The sequence below is a fragment of the Prionailurus viverrinus genome, chromosome E1 (genome assembly GCF_022837055.1).
Source record: "Prionailurus viverrinus isolate Anna chromosome E1, UM_Priviv_1.0, whole genome shotgun sequence".
In the NCBI taxonomy this organism is placed as follows: Eukaryota; Metazoa; Chordata; class Mammalia; order Carnivora; family Felidae; genus Prionailurus; species Prionailurus viverrinus.
In genome coordinates this window covers 20196654-20223489 of record NC_062574.1, presented here as the reverse complement: position 1 = coordinate 20223489, position 26836 = coordinate 20196654, and the positions used below count along the sequence as shown (strand labels likewise).

The 26836-nt window shown below is 36.1% G+C and overlaps 1 protein-coding gene across 13 annotated transcripts; it reads right to left on the bottom strand.

The window, feature by feature from the left end:
* Positions 1-838: 838 nt before the first annotated feature.
* Positions 839-25396, bottom strand: ZNF207 (zinc finger protein 207). 13 transcript variants are annotated; one of them, XR_007146686.1, is made up of 14 exons: positions 25199-25396; positions 23688-23814; positions 19509-19647; positions 17975-18145; positions 17774-17849; positions 17215-17262; positions 16079-16149; positions 13894-14051; positions 12649-12741; positions 11389-11631; positions 10629-10788; positions 10312-10495; positions 7170-7224; positions 839-3364 (listed from the first exon to the last, which is right to left on the bottom strand). XR_007146686.1 is itself a non-coding variant. In XM_047831794.1 (14 exons), the coding sequence occupies exons 1-13, from the start codon at positions 25237-25239 to the stop codon at positions 7214-7216; spliced, it is 1485 nt and encodes a 494-aa protein (XP_047687750.1). In that variant the 5' UTR covers positions 25240-25396; the 3' UTR covers positions 839-3364; positions 7170-7213. The 13 variants fall into 13 exon arrangements, 10 of the variants coding, with proteins under 10 accessions (XP_047687750.1, XP_047687751.1, XP_047687748.1 ...); XR_007146687.1 differs by having other exon boundaries at positions 839-3361; XM_047831794.1 differs by having other exon boundaries at positions 10349-10495.
* Positions 25397-26836: the final 1440 nt, after the last annotated feature.

The following is a 26836-nucleotide window of genomic DNA, read 5'->3' as shown; positions in this document are numbered from 1 at the left end:
TCCCCCCAAACCATAAAAATAGACTAATTACTAGAGCTTTTATGTTGGTAAATTTTTAGAGTTAAAATTTAATTACAACATTAAATAAGTTCATTTACCCACATTAAAAACTTTGCTACCCAATTTGTTTGTTTAGCTAGATCATTTAACCATACAAATGGACTAGCCATTTATTCTCCCTTGCTTGTTCAGGTCCCCCTTACCATCATACCCCTTGTAGAACTTGCTTTTCCATTTTACTCCTTACCAGTATAATGCTAAGGTAAATAAAACCTGTAGACTGAACTGAGAAGGGCCTCCTCTTTACTACAAACCCTTTGGGATCCTGAACTGCTTCACACAATGCTAGTCTGAAAAGAAATGGACATATTACTCAGAAATAAATCACCTTCCATGATGTATCAAGTGAAATGTTTCCATTTACTATCTTCTTCTTAATACAACACCCCAGGGAGAATAGGGGAGATTCCAAACCTCATCACCTTTTTCTCTTATTTTAAAAAAGCACTGCTTCCATGAAAATCAAATACTAGCTTAACAACATTTTACTATCGGACAATAATGAATTCCTACAATATTTCAGAATGAGCACAAAGGTTTTTGTTTTTGTTTTCTCCCATTTCTGATCTGCTGTCTATTGTCAGTTTTAACTGGAGCTGAAAAACAAAAGGCTTTAAGAAAACTGAAAGTCATCACTGGGTTTTAAAATAGGAACATTTAAATAATTCTTCTTGAAGGTATTTTCTTTATCAGCCACTTATTTCTACCCTGAAAAAAGCTTGAAATAAAATTAGTATTTAAAGCACCATACAAAACAAAAAGAAACCAGACAAAGGAGTAAGGTACATTCCAATTTAATCATTGTGCACACAAATTTGTAAAAATGCTAGACACACATACATTAAGTCGCAAAGGAAATTCAAGAAATCTTGTTTATGTCTAAGTTATTTTTATGCTATGGAAATTTGGCTACTTACTCTCACCACTATCACATGCATTCACAGTTACATACTTACCACATTTTCAATGTCTGCTTATCCTTGCTAGGAAAGGACAGAATTCCTTAGAAATTTACTTCACTTTAAATCTTAAAGACATAAATTGAGGGTCCATACTTTGTTTAGTGCTTATCTAGAAGAATACATCACCATTATCACATACTCAAGACATCAATTTTCAGGTTTATTTTAGAGAAGACTATCATTTTCCATACTAAAAAGTATTAGGAGCTTACTGTTCATTGTTGGTTTACAAAGATAACAGCAGGAAATACAATATGAAAACATCCTTAGCTTATATTGACATCATCTAGGATGTGGTTTAAGACTAGAGAGGAAAAAAATCCATGTGTTACACTGAAGGAAAGTACTGAACAGGGCATAAAGTAATTAGAAATATACCCAGAGCCTAATTTCTGCTGGCATACACAGTCTCAGAAACCAGCATTTCTAATCCACATTTTCCATGCAAGGTTAGAGAGATTTAAAAATACACTTGAAATTTTTAAGCTCATTCAAAGGGAATCCTGTAAAGCATTAGTCTGCAGGAACATTTCAGGCAAGTCCTTCTTCAACCCTACCCTTGGCTTTAATAGCTCATGAATCACTGCAACAACAGCTTCACGGAGAACAGACAAATTCTGCTATTTAACTTTTATACCTACGCAGTGTGGGAAGTGAAAGCATTGAGAAAACACTTTTGGTTGTTAGCTAAAAGGAAAATCTTAATATTTGTAAAAATACTAGATAATTCTGAATAAAAACATTTTTTCCATCTCACTAAAAGGAAACACTTTATATGTTAATAGGTTTTCCAGTTAGTCTGTTAAGTCAAAGTCAGAAAGTGATCCTGGATTATTAGGGAAATGTCAGGAAGTGAAATATTCAACTTTTAAATAAAATACATTTCTGATTCAGATATTATCTAAAGAGTGTACAAATTCAGACTGCTCACTTCTTTGATCAGTATCCCATTTCAGTTAAACTTAAAAGGAAAAATTGTGACATATAAGTATAAAACAGTACTCACCAGAAAGGCAGCTTTATAGAGATGGTTTTAAGGAAAACCATTTCCACTGTATCTACGCCATTTCTTATATAGATTAAACTGTGAAAGGCAATGAAACTTAAGCCCTTAGGCAATTTTATATCAAAAAAACAAGTGGATATCTTAAAATTTTATTATCAGTTGATATATTGAGATTTTTAATTAACTAAATGCATGACTTTCAAACAAAATAACACTAAGATGGTCTGTTTTCAGTGGCTAATCACCACCCCCAATTAATAGGAATAAAAGATCAACTAGTTTTATGGATAGATGTTCTCAAATTAGACATCATTACACTTAGGGTGTAAAGGAGGTAGCCATGCATCCTAGTCAATGCTACAGAGTTGAAGGATGGTTCAGGCTTGTGCAAACCAAATTGTATGCTTTATTCTTTTTACCTTTGCATTTAAAATTTTTAGCAACACAAAAGCATAATATTTAAAGGTTAAAGGAAACTCTCAAAGATGGTTCAAGACAACAATGAATTCTGATAGAACCAATGACAGTAATAAAAACCTTAACATGTTTTTTACAAGGCATTATGACCTTACTGCCCCTCAAAAAGAACATACAAGGAATTTGTCTAGGTTTCTTGATGGGTAGTCAGTTTTCATTTGAATATTAAAAAGTTTTGTTATTCTTAATTCAAAGTAAAATGAGCCCACAGTGGTGGTGCAACAACAGAATAGGTTATAGTTTACAAAAAAAGGTGAACAAAATTAGTACTTATTTACAGCAAGAGCTACTACAAACATGTAACAAAATACACAGTATGAAAACATTTTCTAGCTTATGACTGCACACCATTTATCACTGCTAGAGGTAAGGAAACTTGACTTTTTTCTTAGGTTGATTCATACTGTAAAAAGTTAAAAGATAAGTATGAGTAACCACCATGAGAGTGGCTTCAGTAGAGCCTGGACCCAAAGCCCTGCACTCCAGATCACATGCCAACACGTGTGTATAGCCAATTGAAACTTTCACCATCTTTTCCTTTTATGTACAATGTATTTATTTAGGGTCAACCACAACCAGATATAAAGGAGCAGTAATACACCTCTCTTACAACTGAGGTTATTAGCAAACCTAGAGCTACTTTGGCCCAAGAACTGAGTGTTTAAAAGTGTCCAATGGATCTATTATTAGTTATACTCACATTTAAGTAACTGCACAGCTTTCTTCCTTGTGTGGGTTATATGGATATGTTTGAAAAAAATAGGAACATCAGGTACTTACAGATTAAACTAACCTGTACTGGCAGGGCTGTGGGATTTTTCTTCTCTACCAGTAAGTAGCAAATGCTGAAATTCTGCTGCTAGTTAACAAAAACACAAATTGTATTAAACTGAGGAGTTCAATCCATAGTTTTAAAAAGTCAATGTGCATTAAATTTCCTCAGAGCCTGACATTAATACATTTTAAACTCTTTCCCTAAGTCTTACAAAAGTAACCTTACATTGGCTCTTTATTTAGTGACTTTATGAGAATGACTTTAAAACACTGTGTATCTATTGGACATACCTCACTTTTAATAAACTATGTACTCCGATATGTATATGTGGAAGTTTTGGTTACTCTAAAAAAGGGGGGGCATAGATTTGGGGGGAAAAATCTCAACATGGTAATTTCTAAATTTAAGTGTGTGTAGACATACTCGAACAGAGGAAAGCAACTTTTATTAGTTTAAAATTCAATTTTCAAAATACTTGATTTCATTTTATTAGAGATTGTGGATTTAAAACATGGGCTGAAAAGGAAACCTATTGTTTCTCCTCGAAGTATACTAACAAACTACTAACTAAAAGGAAGGCTTTGCTCAATAAATACACACCCCATATTATTCTAACTCAAACCTACAGAAACTTCAGTAACTCTTCCCTTGGCTCACTTGTTTTATTAGTAGAGACAGGAAATGATGTTGCATATTTTATTTCCATCTGATTGCTCAAGCATTTAGGAATAAAATGTTAAGAATAAGCTACACTGGAATAAAGGATTCGATGAAACCTTAATCACAAATGCAAACCCGGAGGGCTAACTTTCACTACATTTAAGGTTCTTAAGCCTAATAACACTATATAATTAGACCTCTCCCCCAAATAATACTGGTCTGTATGAACATCATTCTTCATTTTTATCAAAGTTGAGCATCAATAATTTTCGCTGCCAGTTCCTCAAATTTAACCAAAAGTGAAGGCATACAGATTCTTTAAATACAATAATGCTTAAAAACAAAACAAAACAAAAAAAACAAAACTCAGACACAGTAAGAATGCCAAAAATTCCAAAAAAGGCCTTTCCCTCTTTACAAACACAGCATTACACAAACCCCTGACCAAACACACAGCATATTACTGAAGCTGTGCCATAATACAACCTTACACACCATTACAGCATTTAGAATTAATGGATGGGGTCCAAGTTATCAATCATTTAAATAGTTTACTCACATGTATCTTCTCTGTAATTTGATCAAAATTAAAATATACACACAAACATATTCTAATATAGCTGATTATATGCCTTCTAAAGAACCTAACCAGGAACCAGTCTTGATTTATAGTAACAGTATTCAATTTGCTTCAGATAGAAATAGTTCAAATTAGCTTCAGTGAAGAGCTCCTTTAGATCTTCAATTTCTGCCTTAATATGACTTCTACATCCTGCTTTAGTAAAATAAAGATATTTCCCCGAAGATACGTAAGATTAATTGAACAGATTTAGAGAGAGATTGTTTAAAAAATTCAAAATATATTGTTTCAAGCTATTATTTTTCCAGGGTTAGAAAATGAAAGGCTCTTCCCTTTATGGCCAAATTATTATGCAAGAATGTATAGAGCTCAGAACAACAACAAAAAAACAATGCTTATAAGAAGCAATTCTCCTGAGTTTTACTGAAGAAATCTTTAAAAAAAATTGCAACTTTCAAGCTGATTATTTCTCAACAAAAATGCCAAGTAAGAACATGAAGACACTGGGGTAAAGTTGGAGATATTTCAAGTATTAGGGTGCTCAACCTGAAATCCCGCTTTCCCCATTTCCTACACAATAGTTTGATTTAGATCCATAATAGGGGTTGCCTAAGAGCAAGATATTAAAAGTACTGTTCTGAAAATTCAACAGTAATCACAAAATTGTGAATATCCACTATGTGCATAACACTATACACAACATCATTAAAGTAACTGTTTATTATTTTGCCAAGAAATAGCACAAAGAGGATTTCTACGCTAGGAAAAAAAAGTCATTTATTAAAATGATTCAGATGACAGAAAATAAAATACTGAGAAAGGGTTAAAAAAAAAAAGAGAGTAACCTTCACTAATATTCAAGTCATGAGATAGCAAGCAGAAGTGTAACTAGGGAAATGTTTACTTACAAAACTGCCTCAGAGTCAATAGTCTTATAACTGAAGCTCTCCTTTTAGAAGACTTTTCCATAAAAGTTACAGTTAAGAGAAAACCGATTTTGTTTTGAAATAACACACAAAGGTTACTTAATATTAGGCAGATAAATACTGCCTCTTTAAAAAGACATACCTGATTTATACAAAAATTTTGTATTTTAAATATTCTTTATATCCCCTAACCAATACAAGTATCAGTTTACTCAAAACAAAATTTTATCACATTTCCTTTCATTTACCAAGTTCACCAGTAGAAGTAATAGACACCTGAAAGTTATGTAATTCTCAAAATCATACTACTTCAGAGATATTAAGAAAATTAACTTCAACAATTTATGCCACCCTGAGACCCTCCAACTCCCAGAAGTCAAGTATGTAAGAGCCTATTTCAATTATAATTATTTCAACTATCACTATTAGATTAGCACAAGCAGCAGCCTCACTCGAACATTTCACTATACTGGGGGATGGTGGATGCAACAGAAAACATCTCCAGTTAAGGAGATGTAAAAGGTATAATTACTGAACAAACGTATGAATGTATTCTTTTGTTGTAACCAAATTTTCTTCAAACATTAAACTCTTTTTTCCATGATTCAGTTACAGAGAAAAATCATATATTCTAATTACACACTGAAAATTTGGAATTCACGTAATGAGTAATTTTTCTTTATGCTTCCAAGAATTAAAACCACGAGGAAAACAATCCTGGGTTAGCTAAACATTGTACTATATGCTGTTACTGTTTGAAAGAAAATGCTATCTGGATAGAACAGTTGCTTAGACACAGGAAAGAACGAAAAGTAATCCAGGTTCATGTTTTGGCCTCTCTTCCAGTTCCTTCTTACCCCCACAACATACACACATAAACATGTTTCACACCAAATATAAGCAAATTTTAGTTGGGAACAAATGTGGATACTTTTAATGTGTGCACATTGCATAAAATATCATTCACTAAGGCTGAAAATGAACCTCAAAATGACTGTTCCAAAACCACAGTTCAATGTACTAACTTTACCACATGATTCAATTTCAGTTTGGCTACTTGAAAAATAGAAATCTACCCATACTGACAGGTCTGTACTACTTTTATTTTATCAATGTGTAGTGTATATGCATACATACCACACACACACACCACCTTCCCACCTTTCACAGGGCTCTACATTAACATTTGCTCTAATGTGGTGAAGTATGAAAATATTTAAAAAAAATCACAAGCATTTCCACATGACCTTTCAACCTTAATGTTCAAAGCATTGACTTTGGGATTAAGAATGCAGATTTCAGTAACCAGTGGCATTTCCAATGATCAAACTTATCCATGAGGTTAAATTTAACAGTTTGGTAAGAAAATGACAAGTTTTTCCTAAAAGTGAAAGTGGAAAATTTGAACGAAACATTTCATGCCTCCAAATCAAACCGTCAAATTTTGTTAATTTACTGAAGTTCGATATAGCAATACCAGCTTTACTGAGGCTGTTAACACAAAGTAAATTACATATATCAAATATTTTTACTTATGTTTATTAACACCACAGTCAAACGTGAATATTAATATAGAGCCTTCTCTGCCAAAAGAGTATAAAAATCCTAAGTTTAATTAAATTTAGGGGCCTTCACCAAACTTGCTGCAAGTTTGGGGACATAAATATCCAACAGCCATAAAGCTGTGAAAGCCCCTATAAGGAATAAAATAAATCCCACTTGCCTCAGACTGAACAGGGCAACACTGAGACTCAGCCTCAGCCTGTCCTATGGCAGGGCTATAGGAAGAAGAAAATTTTAATTTTAGAAAAACATTACCCAATTAATTTAAAAGACATGCATTAAAAAAAAAATCCCAATGATCAAGCAAGCAAAGGAAAAAAGAGCAGCTTTTTTTTTTAAAAAAAGCTATGTCTGCTATAATTCCACTCTGAACCCATACTTATTTTTGTTGGGGCTCTCCCCCCAAATAACTAAGTTCAATTAAGCTGAGTTTACGCTCAATATATAACTCGATCAGTGGAACAGGAGTACACGAAGAGTATTTTCCCCAATCCTAATGGAAAATGTCTGAGATTATTACTAAAATATAGAAGTACTCAGATTAAATGAGAATTCCAGCAGCCATTCAAAAGTTGATCCTCACCTGCTGGTCTTGTTCTGTCATACAGTTAGGTAAAATCTACACACAATAGAAACTAGTGCCAGACAAAACGTTAAGTCACTTTGTTTTTTTTTAAAAAGGAGGATATAGGAGTGGACGTAAGGGACAGCCAACGTTTGCAGTCCCACTAGCCTTACAACTTCCTAAATTATGGCAATTACAATGCCTGCCTGAATGTAACAAGTCCTAAAGGTTGTCTTCTGTGAGGGCAGATAGTTTACGTCAACTCAACCCCCCCTATTACTTAAAAGCAGAGTAAGTCAAAGTTAAGAGTTATTTCAACATGATTTGTTACACTCATGTTTTAACCACACTATGGACCCCAGAAGCAGTTAGGTAAAAGGTATTTTCTAGAAGCTTAATTATGCTGATGCATGCACAAATTACACTATAAATAATACCAAAATGGGCACCACTTGAGCTATATATACCTAACACGACACAGGAAGACGGTGTGCTTTAGTGCCATGCGTAACACTTTGGATTAACTTTTAATTAAAATTATACCACTTATTTAAAAGTACTGGTATCTTCTCCCTTCAGTCTTCAGAAAGAAACAAACCTTGGCATAAAATATATCATCTTTGCATTAAATGTAAATAAAACTTTATAAAAGTTTTGAAACATTACTAACCCATTTGTATTTTGCTGATAAACCTGTACATGAAATGCTTGAGACGTGGTTTGGGAAAACATTTCCTATTTAATCATTCTAAATTTAATCATGCCCTTTTTACCTTACAAATTTTCAACACAGGTTCTTCTTTGGCAATATGATAAACGTGCTGCCAAATCTAAGAAATATGTATTAATCCCACAACTACTTAGTAGGCAGGTGAGAGAAAAAGTATGGGGCTTCGCTGCTGGCATACGGAACAAATGCATTCTCAGTGATACATGGACGTTGCCTTTTCAAGCTATGAATTTTTGAACCTCAATGGTATCATAAGAAAAAAGCTATAAAACATTTCACTGGAGCAAAATATGTGATTTAAATTAGCACTCAGCTTTGTAGATATTTGTAGGTTTTGTTTAAATCAATCTCTTCTAGTTGTCACTTAAATACAGACTCTTATGATGATTAAAACAGTTTTCAACATCTTCCTACAAGGTTAAAACTTTTTTTCAAAGACAAAAACTCTGATTTCGGGTCATATCTACACCTTCACATATAGGTTATAAAGACTTATCACCATTTTAAGTCTTAACTTTAGGTTGAGAAAAACTCAACTTGAGTTCATCATATTAATAATTATGCTTTGTACAGATCACTTGATACTTTAAATAACCACGAAACTGCCTTGCAAAAGATTTTTAAAAATGGATGCCAAAAAGTCAACAAGAGGTATTACTGTATGAGACGTGCAATACAAGATATGAATAGCAGTCACCTCTACAAAAAAGTTCTTCACAGGACACAGTAACATTCAAATTTCCAAGATGAAAAGGTTAATAGGGAAGCCATTTAGGCTAAATAACAGAAGATAACCATCTAATCAAAGAAATAATGTAATTTTCCAGGAACATAATAAAAAATTTTGTATCCATCTGTTAAGCATCCTAACGGAGGCACATTTAGATTATTTGGCATTACATTTAGAAAAGATTCCAATCCATTAACAGTAAAAAACAAAACAAAACAAAACACACAAAAAACTCTTACTGCATGCACCTAAGCTTCTAGAAGTTTGCACCTGAAAAGCTTCTGAGGTCCACGCAGTACTGCAGTCTCAAAAATAATCAGAAGGAAATGAATGGGTCTGGCACTAGGCTCTAAACCTTATCAGCAGGAAAGAGGGCACACTAAAGTTACGTTTTAAATATCTAGGACATCTAACATGTAGTGACACCAAGGGCATGGAAAGGTGACACAATATAAAGATTTCATACTCACTATGTAATGGCTCATATGTAACTAAGTTTTTCTGTCAACTTAAGCACTAACATACAAGTCTATACATACTGTCCAGTTTAAAACATGCAGCTAAGGAACAACCTACAATTCAAAGACAGAATCCAATGATGTATCAAAACTGTATTGGTAACTATGAATTTTATTTTGTGGACATCTACTGTGGCATGCATCTGTACAAACCTTTCAGGCAGTGGTCCACAGCTGGGTTATGAATAAAAAGGCATAAGTTTTTCTCTCATTTTATTACAATGAAGTTTAACAGTACAGAAAAGTCACATGACCTTGGTGGGTCAGATTTCTTAAACCCTGCAACATGAGGAACTCTAAATACATTAAATATTGTTATACATTCAGACTTCCAATGTACAGGTCTCGGAAACAGTTACAGCCCTCACCAAGCTAGGTTGGGGACATGAAGTCCAACAGCATCTGAAATGCTGTGAAGGCATAACTTTACAAATAGCAATGTAAGCTTACAGAACTTGCCTTTATTAAGGTGGTATGTTCATGTAATTCCAGCGCCTTCACAATATAACGAACCAAATTTACTATACTTCACTTCTAAAAACCTAGATGAAACATGAAAAAGAAGCCATACAGTATAAATTGCAACTTCAGGAAAAGTTCCTGCTTTATTATTCCAAATAATTTTTCCCATGTAAAATAAATGTCCAATAGTTCCTGGTATGTGGGAAGATAATGTTTGTTAAAGTCACAATGAAGCCTTATTGACGGAAGCTTGGCTATATAAACAGCACAAGTTGAGAAAAGGTTTAATCTCCAAACCTATTAGATTGGATGAAGTAAGATCAGTAACGGCCACCTTGCGACATTACAGGAGGTCTCATTCCCATCGGAGGTCGAGGAGGCCCACCTTGGTAAGGGGGTACCATTGGCGGTCCCTGCCCATACGGTGGCATAGCACCAGGAAGGTAACCTGGCATGCCTTGATGATGACCACCATACTGACCTAAAAAACACATTTAAAACACAAAAAATAGATTGAGTTGGTCTGTGCACTGTACTTTTAAATGCAATGTATTTTGAAGATAAATTTATGTGTATACTCAGAAAATCCACTAAATAAACATAAAAAGAAATACCATGAGGCGGCATTGGGGGTCTCATTCCTTGTTGCTGTGGGATGCCTGGCTGTGGTGGCATCATACCTCCAATAGGTCCAACTGGTGGATTACCAATGGGAGCCTGTCCTGGTCGAGGAAGATTACGTTGGTATTTAGGTAACTGTGCCCTTCTCTCTTCCTATGAATAAAAATGAACACAATGTTAAACACTTGAATGCAGAGAGAATCATTAAGCATAAAAGGCAAACACCTAAAATCTTACACAGTAACCTTTAACAAATGTACCCTTGTCAACCATTACTTTCGCTCCACAAACCAGACTGACTACTTAAAATCTCAATGCCTCAAGAAAACCTCACCTATTTTTATATTTGAAGAATGGCTAATAACTTTCCAGGAAATATACACCTGCCTCAGCAAGAAAGGGTCTAGTGAGAAAGGTAGGTAAGTTTCAAAGGATCTGTAGATTCTACCTCTCACACTTGTTTAATTTACAAATTTATGTTAACTAATATGATTTTTGACAGCAAGAACCCAAATTAGTGTCTTCTTTAAGAAACAGTCTGGGAGTAGGAGGAGTGTGTCTAAAATCAAAACACACACGCATGCAATATTTATTCTGTGGTTCTTAGAAATCAGAATGATAAAAACCACAGCGTAAGCATTAAATCAGATTATCAGACCACCAGTGTACAAATTAACACTTCTCAAGAGGAGGATGAGATGCTACAACAATATTCAAATTATGCTAGTAAAAACCTGTATGTGAAAAACTTACCAGTGATATATCCTCATCTGGATGGATCAACTTACTGGTTGCACTGGTTGTTGTAAGTGTAGCAGGCTTACTTGTTATTGAAGCTGCTGGTTTAGCTGCAGTGCTATTTGTTGTACTAGTGGTTGAAGCTGTAGACTGTGTATAAGCAGGGAATGTAGGCTTTGGGGGTTCTGTAGTTGTTGCAGGGGTACTATTTAAAGGCTTGAAATCTGTACCAACAGGTCCTTGGACAGCTGCCTGAGCCTGTAAAACACAATCTTTCATTAACGAAACTTCAAAACCCAAAAGTGAGTATATCTACTATAATTAACCTAAAAGTGAGACACCAACATTCGATAAAGGACCAAACTTTAAATGAAATTAAAACAAAGTTAACATAATAAAAACTCCACAAAAATCAAGATAATATGTAAGAATATCTAAAGATGCTGGGTCAAAGTCACATCCAAAACTCAGCAGCAGAAATAAAGACTGCATATGTAACTTCTAAGAGTTTATCTACCTTCTCACCAAAGTTTATTTGCTTTACAAAGCTGTGTATTTATTTCAGGCTGATGAAACACACTGTATCACAATAGTATGCTCTATTGTTACTATTCTAAATTAGTTGTTTAATCAATCTACCAAGCAGTTCAAAACAAAAAAGTTCAGAAATTACAGAATACAAATGCTTGGATAAATTTCAATTACCAAGCATAACATAAACTGCATCAGTGATGACATATTAAAAAATGTCCTTCAGAAATTTTCTTTATATAGATAATACAATGTCCTCCCACTTAACAACGGCTAGATGATTATCACGGACAAAAGGGTTTAGTAGGAACTTTTAAACATAAAGTTACCAGTAGTAAATAGGTTACTTTTCAAAATACCAAACAACTGAAATATGAAGAGTAGGCCAACTTTTAGAACCAAACGCAGAGTACTAAATTTCCTTACATTGTATGTGATGCATTAGATTAAACAGCATAAATCAAAAAAGCTTAATCATGCATCAGGCTAACCATTGGCCACTATAATGCATTTACTGCTTACATGCTTTTAACCCTTTAGAACCATAGGAGTTTGGGGTACATTTTTTTCTATTGGTACGAGTTCAAATTTTCAAATACCATTGATTTTTATACCATTAACTTTACTTAAAAAAAAAATTAAACATAGTATATTTTTCAGAAAAGATTTAGTTTTAAAGTAGGGTCCAAAGGGTTAAGTTTATAAAGCCATTTTAACAATTTTAAACTGCAACTTCCTGCGTACTTGTGCTGTGCTAGGAAACAGAGCTTTAGAAGATGCAGACAGACTTTCTGAATTGGATGAAGCTGTACTTGAGCTTGTTACAGGTGTCCCCATCTGTAGCATAAAAGAAAGGAAACAATGAAAAGTCTCCAAACAAATGGGTGAAAATAAGCCATGTGGTAGACTTTTTTTAGTATAGATTGCATTTTTATAAATGCAAAATATAATGCAATCAAATCAGATTTATTTTAAGAGGCAGGCAGTTAATGCATTTACAATAAACAAAGTGACAGTATGAGCCTCATAAAATTTTTTAAATTCTACACCAATAAACCTAGTTATTAACCAGTTTCTTTTCTAAAACTGGATGTGTTTTGCACTGTGATATTTCAAAAATGATACCTTCAACTGAGACTAAAGATGCGTTACTGACACTTCAATCTAATTGAATGATTTTTGCTAAAAGTTTGACATCTCTCAATAAACAAAATCCCCACCCACCTCAAAAACGTAATGTATTTAAAAGGGACTTAAAAAGTAGTACTTTTAACTTAGCAACTACAAACAAAAAAACTGAGAAAAGAAAACCTCTATGGGATAACGTTAAAGTGAAAAGAAAAAAACAAGAACATACATCCCGACCTTAATTCTGAATGGATTACATCTGCTTAATTTTGAATACAACTTGGGGGAAAAGCCCAAAAGTAACCACCATTATACAGTTACTATATATAACAAAAGCATCTTTAGCTTCTGAGTTCTGAACATAGACAAGGTCAGTAGGAAAGAGAAGTCTAACTAGGTCAAACGATGCCTTCCTGCAAAAGTGCAGCATTGTGTTTCGTCATTGTTCTACATTAAAGAGTCCAACGAATGATTTGCTAAGGTCTTAGGATTTTCACCTTTGCCTTTGATTTCATTCCATTCATAGTTCAAGATGTGAAGGAGGACCTCTAAACACTATTATGTATTTAAGTCCCCAGAAATTAAACTTTCATTCCTAACTAAAGCTAAGAATGACCAGAATTCACAGCTATGAAAACAAAAAACATACTACACTATTGGGCTCCAGCCAATCTTTTTTGACTAGAAGAAATCAATGTGTGCAAACATGGAAGAGAGTAGGACACTCCTTTGTATTTAATAAATTGTATGAAAATGATTATCAACAAAAAATTGACCTATGACGATTTAAAGGATTTCTATAAACAACTACAACTTTACCTTTAAATACAAGTGCACTCCTTTTCAGAAATTTCACCTTACCTGTCCAGCACTGGGGAAAAGAGGCTTAGTAACTGGAGGCTGTGGAGCAGGAACTGTTGCTGTCGGTGCAGGTGGTCTATTAAGAATGCCTGGCGCTGAAACAGCCTGTGCTTGAGTCATTGGAGGAATTCCTGGACGGGGAACAGGAGGGGGCATACCTGTAAAGACGAAATATTGGGGAAAGGGAGTTGTTGAAACTTTTAATTCAGAAAAAGTATTTTTCCAAGACTTTCTTGTTAAAATATACCATGTTAAAAAACAATTCTACACTACAAAGTTACTGATGAACTGCTCAATTCAATGAAGTCCAAATATCTTAGGCATTTGTTCCTTGGAACAATCTTGCCTCAACCTTTCTATTCCTTTGTACCTCTTCAGAATTTTGGAAAGTGAAAGACACCACTAGAGACTCCTTGTATAGAAAAAGTAGAAAGTAAGTTACTAATCTTCCTGATTTAGCAAACCTTGTGAAACACGTAAGAGAACTATTACAATCATCCAACAGCTGGATGGTCTCTAAACTCAAATTCAATTGAAATTATTGTAAAAACTTTTGATAGGTCATATACCCATAAATTTTTTTTCAGGAAACTTATTCTTGCAAACACTTTAAAAGATTTTTAAGTCATCTCTAAACCCAACATGGGGCTCAAAATTACAACCCTGAGGTGAAAAGTCACACGCTCTACTGACTGAGCCAGCCAGGCACTCCTCCTTTAAAGCAGTTCAAGTAAATTTTCCTAAAAATCCATTACTAGTACGTTCTTCAAAGTTCCTAAACATAACTTAAAAACTTTTACTAACTTCACATTATCAACTGAACATTGGTTATTATTCTACATTCCTTTAAATGCCTAAAATTCTCTCAGAACACACGTGGAGCTATTGCCTATAAATTTTTTTTTTTTAATTTTTTTTTCAACGTTTATTTATTTCTGGGACAGAGAGAGACAGAGCATGAATGGGGGAGGGGCAGAGAGAGAGGGAGACACAGAATCGGAAACAGGCTCCAGGCTCTGAGCCATCAGCCCAGAGCCCGACGAGGGGCTCGAACTCCCGGACCGCGAGATCGTGACCTGGCTGAAGTCGGACGCCCAACTGACTGCGCCACCCAGGCGCCCCAATTGCCTATAAATTAATGCCTGTCCTGGCAATGATGCACATTTTGCCGCTGCCTCATTTATCCTGTTACTTTTACGTCAACTATCACTTGAATACTTAATCTGCTATGGACTGCACACCAAACTTGCTAGGATTACATATTTAAAAAAAAAGGCAACCAATTGAGAAAGCCTCATGAAGGCCTGTGTGGCACACCTACTTGGCTAATGAAATTTGGTTCCCTACATTATAGGATAGAGTCAAGATAGTTCTTAACACAGGCTCCGTTTCAGCTAAAGGGTCCATTAGCCCTGTTTCTGGTCAACTGTAAGAGGCTAAGGAGCTTCTGGGAGAGTTATTTTGCTGCCTAATGACAAAAAGGTGGCGTGCCTGGGTGGCTCAGTCAGTTTAGCATTCAACTCTTGATTTCGGCTCATATCATCTCACAAGCATGTGATGGAGCCCTACATCAAGCTCTGTGCAGACAGTGCAGAGCCTGCTTGGGCTTTTCTCTCCCTCTCTCCCTGTCCCTTCCTGGCTTACGTGTGCACACGTGCACTCTCTCTCAAAATAAATAAACTTAAAACAAGAGCCCACTGCTGTTGACACCCTTTCTTGCCTGAGTTATCTTGTAACAACTGAGCAACATGTCCCAGGGAGAAAAGCTCAAGTGCAAAGGAGAAAATTTTAAACACATGGGTTCTTGAGATCCCCAGCCACTGAATCTACCACTTTTCATTGAGGGAGGCCATAAATGCCTACATTGTTTAATACAGTTTGTTACGGTTCCCTATTATTTTCTAAGACTCTCCGTTACTTATCTAAAAAATTCCTAACAAATAAAACCCCTTTTAGGTATATAAGCTTTGGTGCATAGGTTCTGTGACTCATTTCTGATTGCTTTGAAACCTGTTTACTATTTCAAAACTCAAAAGGATCCATTCTAACACTTGTCCAATCAATTTAAAAAAGAACTAAATTTTAATATTAAAATTGCACCAACGTCCACAAACCTACTGTCCACAATACTTAAGAATAAAGCATGCCAGTCCTAGTAAAAAGGTTATTGTCTAATGTTTCATACCTGGTGGCATACCAGGCATCAGAGGTGGTATTCCTGGTCCAGGTGGCATCATTCCACCCATTGGCATCATTCTATTAGAAAGCAAATTTCAAGAAACAAACCAAGTTAATCAACAGTATAAACTATTAGAAAACATTTTGGCTAAAGCCTGAAACAATAAATAAAAGACTTGAATTTGACCCCTAATATTGAAAATCAAGCTGAAAGAACACACAACACTAGAACAATTCTATCAAAGTAAGTCTTCTAAAAACCATCAAACCTCTTGGGTTTATCAGTAAAGTAAGGGGGAAAAACCAGTCTCTCTTACAAAACATTTTCATACATTTAAGGTCACTACGAACAATTATACCCTCAATACAGACAAGAGGCCTCATCTAAAATATGTGTAATTGGAAATCATAATCACCTTTGGTCTCATTTGGAAAATACCCGTACAGAATATAAATAAAAAATAAAAATTATTTTAGAGTCATTATATTTTTCAAAAAGAAAATATTGAATATACACCGTGGAGTAAAGATTCTTGGGAGGAGGGTTACAAAAAAACTACCACCAAAATTAATGACAGTCAAAAGTAACCTCACACAATTGCCTAATTTCTAACGGCCACCTAACACTAAACCATGACTAAAGACATAACCCATATTTATTTTCCTTCCCCTAAAAGAGCTCACCTTCAAATACCAGTGTCCATTCACTTAAAACATTTACAAGTTTGTGAATTCTTAATTGAGAACTTTATTAGAAAATTAACTTCTATATATAGATTTCATTACAAGAAAACCGAATTACCTTCTATAATAACGCATGTTAATTTGGCAAAAGAGTATCTATTCTTTCTTAAATATCAACACTTTTTACTAAATTCCATTACTTTAGCAGTCTGGCGAAAAACAGCTGCACGTTTAGAAAATGCTTTATTTATATGGGTCTATTTATTACTAGTTCCTCACAAATGTCTTTTTTTTTTTCCCCTCCATTAAGACTTGTGTCAACCAGCTTGCACATTCTAGAAGTTTTAGTGAGGAAGGTTAGAAAATTTCTGAAGTCAACTGAATAGATACCATTAAACACACAAAAAAAATGACATTATGATTATACCTCCTGAATTACATTATGAATGAGATGCTTACATGTTTTCACCGCAAAATGACTGGGTGTATTTTCTCTGATGATGCAATCTGTGAAAATGTATGACAAAATCAAAATCTAACTGTGATTTTCAAAATACAGTGGGAAAGTGTATTGTATACCTCTCACATCCAACAATTTTTTAAGTAAAAGTGATAGGCACGAGCACCTCATATTCATTTTAGTTCTTGATGATTTGACAAATAAATCATTTACAGAGTTTGCTTCTTGTCACAACTACAAAGTGTCATGGACAGTTCTGAATCTCAGAAACACAAATCTACAACCAACTACTTTAATTACATCAGAGGCAATTGAAGTAGATGGCTGCCTACACACATCCTAAAACCCAAAAATCTATTCTCTTCAGAGGCAAATTTATATTCCTTAAATTTATTGGTAGACCCCTTTTTAGACAAGTTTAAGTTTAGGGAGCCCATACCTTTAAGAAAAAAAAAAAAAAGAAAAAAGGCAAAGTAACATTTTACAATTCATGTAACACCCAAGTTGAAAAGATTATTACTAGGCACAAGCCCACAAGTCAATTAAAAGTTTTCTTACCCAGGTGGCATGCCTGGCATAACTGGTGGCATTCCTGGCATCAGAGGAGGAACACCCGGCATTAATGGAGGTATGCCTATAAGTAAAAATTTCACCAACAAAAAAGTCACAAATATTAAAGGGTTAAGAGAAAAATTTTAATACTTCTATACCATATCACCAAAGTCCTAAGAATGTTAAATCGTAACCCTTATGTGATACCTGGAGGCATTCCTGGTGCCCCTGGGACTGGTGGCAGTCCTGGCTGTGCCATTGGGGGGATATAACCTTGCTGAGGTTGAACAGGCTGTGGCTGAAATGAAGTTGAAGCTGCAGAGTCATCATCATCATATTCATCAGAATCATCTTGTTGCTTCTTTTTTTGACTCTCTGCTAACAAAAGTTTTAATTAATTTTTCCCATGGGAAAAAAAAAAAAAAAACTAAGCAAGCTTAAGACATTCAACATCAAAAAAAGTTATTTCACTGTAATTAGCTCATGAGATTTTTCTTGCAAAGAAATTCAGTCAATATTATTCTTTTTACTCTTCAAATGCGTTTTCAATCTCTATTAAGCAAGAAGGTTAACATCCTTTCCCTATTCTGACAGGTAAAAAATAATTTTCCTATGGGGCACCTGGGTGGCTTAGTTAAGCATACAACTTCAGCTCAGGTCATTAATCTTGGAGTTCGGGAGATCGAGCCCCACAATGGGCTCCATGCTCATGGTGCAGAGCCTGCTTGAAATTCTCTCTTGTCCCTCCTCCCATACCCTTCCCCTGCTTGTGCTCTCTTTCTCAAAAGAAATAAACTTTAAATAATTTTCCTCATTTTTTTTTGAAAAACAAAAACAAAACAGCTTTCTATTCCATCTCAAAAGGTAAACTATGACAAAGAGGTCTGACCTTTCTACAATGCTTTTGAAAACAAAAACTTTCAGGGCACTTGGCTTGCTCAGTCAATAGAGCATTTAACTCTTGATCTCAGGGCTACGAGTTCAAGCTTTATGTTGGGTGTAGAGCTTACTTTAAAAAAATTTTTTTTTCATAATTGATAACTTCTACCATTTGGATAATAAGTGATTGTAAATTCCAAGTCAAGCAACAGCATTACCAAAAAATTTACTATTAGTGGTTATATAATCAAATCAAAACAAGCTACCTTCATTTTCAGAAACCTCAACACTTGCTAATTCCACTTGGAATGCAGTTATGAACAAAACTATATTATAATAAAGTGTTTGGAATAATCCATGTGATATTACATATATACAAGTCAAATATACAACTCCAAACATTAAGACATAAGAAACAATAAAACTCAGGATGCTTGGGGTGCTTAGTCGGCTGAACGTCTGAATCTTGATTTTGGCTCAGAACATGATCTCAGTTTCATGGATTCGAGCCACACATGGGGCTCTGCGCTGACAGCATGCAACCTGCTAAGGATTCCCTCTCTTCCCCGACCCCACTTGTGTTGTCTCCATTGTTCTCAAAATAAACTTGAAAAAAATAGTGTTGGTGGCTAAGTCAGTTAAGCATCTCTTGATTTCAACTCAGACCATCATCTCAGTTATTGAGTTCTCTCTGCCACTCCCCCACTCACGCACATGCTTGCTCTCTCAAATAAGTATTAAAAAAAAAACCTCAAAACTGGAATTTTGAATAACATCCACTATTAAATTTATACCTCAAAGTAGTAGTAATACTCTCATTAGTGAAGCTGTGTTAAGAAAAAGCACCCATCCTAAGGTTTACCTTGCGTTTTCTGTTCAAGAAGTCGTCTTCTTTCATCCATGTCTTTTTCTGGAATACCTTCCATACCATATATTTCCAATTCTATGTCTGTTCTCCCAGGTATTGCATTTGGTACAGCATCTATTGTCTCTTTATGCACCTAACATTAAAACAAACTTCCATTAGATAAAGTGTCTCATAAAGTCCTTTAAGAGCAATCTGAAATTACTCAGAGAACACTTAGTATAATCATTAAGAATAACTTGTTCTGTAGTGAGACTATCTGGATTCAATCCCCAGTTTTGTTGCTTACTTACTAGGTATGTGAGACTACGCAAATCCTCTGATTTAAGATTATCCAACCTATATACACTACCTAACATCTAGCATCATTTTTAGGAATAAATGCATTAAATCATACAATTTATATAATTATGTAAGTAAATACATAAAACTATTTAATATCTGTTACGTTACAGGTACTAAATTATATATGTTAAATAAAACATAGTGAATACAGAAAGCATTTGGCAGGATGTCTAACACATAGTAAGGACTCAATAAACATTGTTTACCATGTAATCTTGCTTGCTTGAATTATCAGCAATGAACCGGCAGTCCCACTCAAATGAGAGAAGGTTCAAGTCTGACTTAAGCACAGCTTATGAAAGTTCTTACTATATGAAGAATTAACATAAAATTTCCAAGATTGATCTTGAGATAAGCTGGTAGTTACAAACTGCAAAAGTGGCACTTATAATTAGCATATCCAGAACTAATGCGTTACCTGAGGCACTTAACACTGCCACAGCAGTGATCCTGTCATTACACTAAATTTGACAGATTACAAAGAGAAAGAGATTTTATTATAAAACACTGGAAACCTACGATTTTTTTTACTAATGGTTTTTGCTAGATCAAATGTTTCTAACCCTCAAACATGGGTAACTTCTGCCAATATGGTAAAATTCCTGTCAGTCTTGGTTTCTTCAGCAACTTGCCTTAACTTAGGCTAAAAAAATGTCGAAGTATTTTGCCTAGACTATCAGCATCACCTGAAAGCTCATTACAAATGCAAATTCTCAGGGGCCTCCCACCCCCTCTGCCAGAAAACTCTTGGTTAAGACTAGCAATTTGTTTTAACATGCCCTGCAGGTGATCCTGAGGCATGCCCAAGCTTGAGAACCACTGCTTTAGGGGACATATTTGTCTCATACTCAGTTTCTCTTTCCTCCCAAAACATTTTCATGCAAGAACAGAAAAGTAAAGAAAACTAAGTGTTTTCTTCTTAAGACATATATCTCAAAGACTTTAAACAGAGACATGCAAATCAAATTCAGAAATTATCTTAATTTTTGATTGATCTTTAACCATTGTTCCTTACTGTGATTAAAAGATCCATGAACAAAGCTTCTCAACAAGAGACTTAATCACGCCAGTTTTTTGGCATGTTACCGTTCTTGACAAATGCTGATGAAGGAACTCCTATGTTCCTCAAAGTAATAAAATTGTATTCATACACATTAACTATTCTGTTATATTTCTAAATGATAAGGGCAAGAATATACTAATCAAAAGCTATTGGAAAGAGAAGAAAAATAACATGATTTACTTAACTACCTCACAATATCCTAGCCAGAATTAGACTTCTTACAACCTTGCCTAGTAGAAATAATGATGATCTTGGTTGAAAAGATAGGTGGAGCAAGCACTGATGTGAACCATCTAAATTACTAACGTCCTAAGTTTATCACCTATAAAATTGGAGGATGTGTCTGATTTAACTGCCAGGCCCATTTCACAGGTTGCTGTGAAATTACACTAAAACCATAAAAAAAAAGCACTTGGTCAATCAACAATGTCACTAAAATAGTTTCTCAACTGATTTCCTTCCAGTTCCATTCCATTTCTCTGTTCTTCTCTATAGTACAACTTCTTGAAACAGTGCCTCTACTTTCTCATTTTCTCTTGAGAGTACTCCAATTAGGCTTTCATCCTCATCACTCTAGGAAATCACTCTTGGCAAGTGACCAATGACCTCCACTTTGATTAAATCCAATCTCTGCCCTCATCTTCCTAGACCTACCACCAGCATTTCACTCTGTTAAGTAACTCCTTTAATCATCTCATTTGGTTTCCAGGGCACTACTCTCTTGGATTTCCTACCTTTTCAATGTCCTTGAATGGTTTCTTTTAATCTTCTAACCATTAAGTGCTGTGAGTGGCCCAAGCTGAAGTCCCTGCACCTATTCTAGATCTATATTCTACTCTCTCATAGGAAACGACATCTAGTATCATGGATTAAAATAGCTATGCTCACCACAGCATCCTTCCAAATTTCTACCTCCAGCTCCAACCTCTCTGAAGTCCAGGCTTACAGATACAATTGTTTATATGACATTTCCAACTGGATAGTCAACAGACCGTCTCAAAATTAACAACACAACACAATCGTGACATCCTCATCTCTAAGCCTAGTCTTCCTGCAGCTTTCAACATTTTAGTATACGATAAGTCATTTCTCACAGTCCTCAGGCCAAAAACCTTCAGATCAATCTGCAACTCCTCACTTTCTTATATTCTGCATCTAAATCTATCAGCAAATTCTGGTCTCTGTCACCATCACCTCTTGCCTGGAATACTCCAGTCATCCTAAGTGTTCTCACTGCATTCTGCAGTCTGTCTATTTGCAACTCTATAGCCAGGAGAATCCTTATTTAAAAAAAAAAAAAAGAAAAAGAAAAGGTACCAGAATATGCTACACCTCTCTCTATTCAACCTTGCATTTCATTCAGAATGAAAGAAAATGGCCTACAATAAGTAAACCCTTCTATATAAAGCACATTGCTCCCCTTTCTTTTTCAATATAGAAGAATGCTCCTGTATGTCAGGGTCTTTCATTTGCTGTTCTCTGGAAGCTCTCTCTCATTTTCGTTCAGATCTGTTCAGATATCAGCTTCTCATTCAGGTCTTTCCTATCTTGTGGCCCTACCTATGCCTCTTACCTAGTTTTAGCTTTCTCTATCACTTATCGTGAAAAGGCAAACTAAATACTGCAGTGTTTTCTTCCACAATATAAATCTAAACTCCATGATGGTGACTGTTTCCTTCACTGCTGTACACCTAGTGTCTAAAACACTTGTCTTAGCACAATGCTGTCTCACAGAAATTTTTTGTGATAATTGTAATATTCTTTCTGTATCAGTACTATCCAATACAAGTCATCCACCAGCCACATGTGACTGAGCATTGGAAATGTGGTTACAATGTGGAGAAATTAAATTTTTAATTTTTAATTTTTAAATTTTCTTTTAAGTAGTCACATGTAACTAGTGATTGCCACAGTGGAAAGTTATGGGTCTAGCACACAGCAGGCCCTAAAATATTTCTGAATGGGTATTAAGTTATTATTACAGTGACACAACTGAAGAGGATCTATATAAACTTGTTTTTTTAAATAAACTTATTTTTTAACTAGGGGAAACAACATCTTATTTTAATTTACCTCCCCGCCTCCTACCAACAGTAGTTTCCAATAAATAGGGATTTGCTCATCTCATCTCTCTCTAGGGTCCAATTAGGCAAAAATTCAGGTAGCACCAGGACTGGCCAAAGTAGAAGAAATGTTGAATAAGACATAAAGGCACTTACTAGATCCTTAAAAACATAAATTGCAAAGCTCTCCCTACCTAAGTAGTGAAAAGCTCAAGAAACCCAGACATCATTAAATGAAACACATTACCTTTCCAAAAGAGGTCCAAGGAGTAATAACTGAAGTAAGCCTATCCTCAGGCAAGAAATTGTAACAAATCCTTCAATGGCAGAGAGTAAAGGTAGCTAATTATGTATTATTCTCATGGGATTAGAACTGGTCAGACCACAAAATTTAAATCACTGATCTTTGTTCTCTAACTCAAGTAACTGAGGAGATACTCTGGGACCTCAACTTGTCCCCAGTCTAAAATAAAAAATATTATTAATAACTTAAAGATAAACACTATGAACATAAGTTTTCTTCAAACACACACAAAAAAATCAATTATTTAACTTAATGGCCAAAAAACAGGTTTTTTTTTAAGCTGACTGACCATATCTAATCTTTCACAATGAACAAAACCCTACAACTGTTAAAATAATTTTTTTTCATGTTGTTTCCACACAAGGGGTTAAAAGTTAAAGACAGGAAAAAAAAATCCTTACCTGCATGCAATGAATAGCTAAGCCAGGTCCTGTGTACAATTTCTTATGACATATATGGCATTTAAAATGTTTTGCTTTTTGGTGCTGTATAAGGATCTTCTCATCATCAAAATCTCTATTACAATACCTGATCAATATTGTTAAGGTACAAAAATAGCACAAAATGACACTATTAAAAAAACCTGTCATATTAAGAGACTAGGAAGAGGAACATTAAAACATGAGAGCAGTTAAAACCAAGAAGGTACTTTATGCCCATAATCTCTCACCATCTCTAAACGAACACATCTCAGTAATCAGCAAGATTACTGTAAAATCCCCGCATTTTACAAAGATTTAAGTAAAATAACTTCTGTTCAATATTCAAAATTTACAAATGCACGCTGTGGACTGGACAGTTCAATGTCAAAAAATCCCCAAGTTTATGTCAAGAATGGATTTCAAAACAGAACTCATTAACTAGAAAACAAAATAATCAAAATGTTAAAAATCTATCTAACATATGGAATTTAGGAATATTTATTTTATTTAGATCCAAGAATAAACTCACAGTAAGAATGACACAATTTCGTATGAATAATCCACAAAGTTGTTTGCAACTTCTTACGAATATGTTGCCATGGCATGTATCTAAACTCACAGATAAGTTACATTAATAAAACTGAGAAATTTTCTCTCACTGGGCAGACTTTCCTAAAAGCTCATTAAAGAAATTCGTGACCGTCTTTCAACCATTATATAAACAAATGCAGTTCCGTAACCGTTTTTAGGTACGAGACAGAAGTAAATCAATTTTAACGTAAACCGTATTAGCCCTTCCCGAAAAAAGTATTAAAAAGACGCCACGTTTTATTAAAAAATAAAAAGCATTTTTTTTTCAGTCTTACGAAGCTCGGTGATAGACACAAGAAACTCCACCCTTTACGCTTCTTGAAGATTAAGGCGCCAGCGGGTGAGACGCGGAAGCTAGTTCTCCCCCACCCCACTCCACCCCCGGCCAAAAAAAAAAAAAAGAAAGAAAGAAAGAAACCATGGTTGACTAACACAAGCCTTCCCTAAACCACCGATTCCCCAATTAAACGGAAAAAGTGGGTGACACACTCCGGAAGCTCTCCCCTAATCCTCCAGAGTCAATCAGCGTATTATACTCGAAGAAAGTCCCTTTGTTGAATCGTCACCAAAACAACAGAATGTGGCAGAATATCCTTAGGGGACACTGTCCTTGGTGGAGGGGTCCAAGCCGCCTCCCAGTGGTTAGGTCAACGCTCGCACCGAAGCAAGAACCTCCTGAGTCACGGAGTCCCACGATCCACACAACTGCCAGAGCCTCTCGCCCTAGGGAATTCAGTTCCCACGAAACCTTCCCAGATCCGGCTCCAGCCACCAAGCCACCCACCTCGAGGCCTACATCCCAGACACTCTCAGCCACAGGCCAAAGCAAGGCCTCCCAGTCCCAGTCACCACCAACCGGCGCCCCCGCTCGGCCTCGACTTCAAACCCACAAAGGATATCAGCACCACGGCTTCAGCTGCTTCTTCTTCTTGCGACCCATAACTGCGCTCTACCGACAAAGTGAAAGGGGGAGAAAACTAACAGGAAAAACGAGGCAAAAATCGCTCACTCTTCCGACCCAACGGCCGCCACCGCGTCCCACAGGAAACAGACACAAAATGGCCGACGCCCTCGTTCGCCGCTCTGCTCCCGTCAGGCACTGCGGCCGGAGGTGGAGCCAGGCAGGGAAGGGTCACATGACGCAGACCTCCTCCCTGAGTGGGTGGAGACTCGTGGCGGCTGACGGGCGGCCGCCATCTTGTCCGTTTAAGGTGTCCCGGCCCTGTTTGCTTGCGCTGGCTGATTCCTCCGGTTTCCTTTGTGAGAGAGCTGCGAAGTGCGGCCGAGGTGCACCGATACACTCGCGAATTGAAGGAAAAAAACAAACAAACAAAAAAACCTGGGAAGATTGCCAGCGTAATTAAGGGCAGACTACAAATAAAGAATAATGAGAGAACGCTCAATTTTTAATTTTGTTTCATTGCCCGGATTAATCCTTGCTGTACTAATGGTTGGGCATTTGCCTGCTAAGTCAAAGAAGTCGCAGTCTCTGCCTGGTGACTTGCAGGTTGGTGACAGATGAGTAAACGAGGCAGTGTGGTCAGCGCTGTGATGGGGGAAATACAAGGGGCTGCGGACAGAAGAGGAACACACGAACAGGGCCTTGGAGGCCACGGGGGAGTCAAGAAAGGTTTTCTGAACTGAAAAGTTAATGGGAGCAAGGGAGGTGGAGGAGAGAGGATGTCATTGAAGGAGCAAAACGTGCAAGTCTTTGAGGCTTAGCGCCTGAAACACACCGGGGGTTTTCGGAACGGAACTCATAGTAGTGGGGCTGGTGGCAAGAGACTATCCTAGGGAGAAAAAAGGGAATCCAGACTGGAAAGGGAGAAGTAAAACCGTATTCGCAGATCGCATGATTTTGTTACGGGCTGAACTTCACTCACAAAGAAAAATTAGTAAGCCCTAACCCCCAGTCCCTCAGAATGTGGCTTTTAGCGGTGAGCAAGCTGCCACTCTAGTAGAGGAAACACTAAGTACGTCATGTCGGGAGTGATAACTGCACTGAAGTAGAACTAAACAATATGAGGGGACACGGTAGAAACCGATGGTTTGACAGCAGAGATTTGTGTGGGATGTTTTTTTGTACAGGGCATTTTCTGTCTCAGGAGGCTGCATTTGTGCAGAAAACCGAATAATAACGAGGGAGAAGAAAAAAAAAAAACATGCAAATATCTGGGGGCATTCCAGACGGAGAGAAGAGCAAATTAAAAGACTGTTACACTGGGGTGGGGGGGGGGGGGCGCGGGGGGGAGAGGGTTGAAATATTTGAGAAACACAGGAAATGTGATCAGGACAGAGTGAGCAAGGAGAGGGTGATGGGAAATGAAGACAGAGGGGGAATTACAGGCTAAATTATGAAGGCTTCCGTGCATCACATAATAAGAGCCCTTTTGGTAGGGTTGTTTCGAAGACCCGAGCAGGAGTATACAATACAAAATAGCAGTTAAGATTATAGATTGATCACTTACATTGACTGAGCCTCAGTTTTCTTCTCATCTATAAAGTGAGGATAAACCCCTCTGTTACAGAGTCGGTCA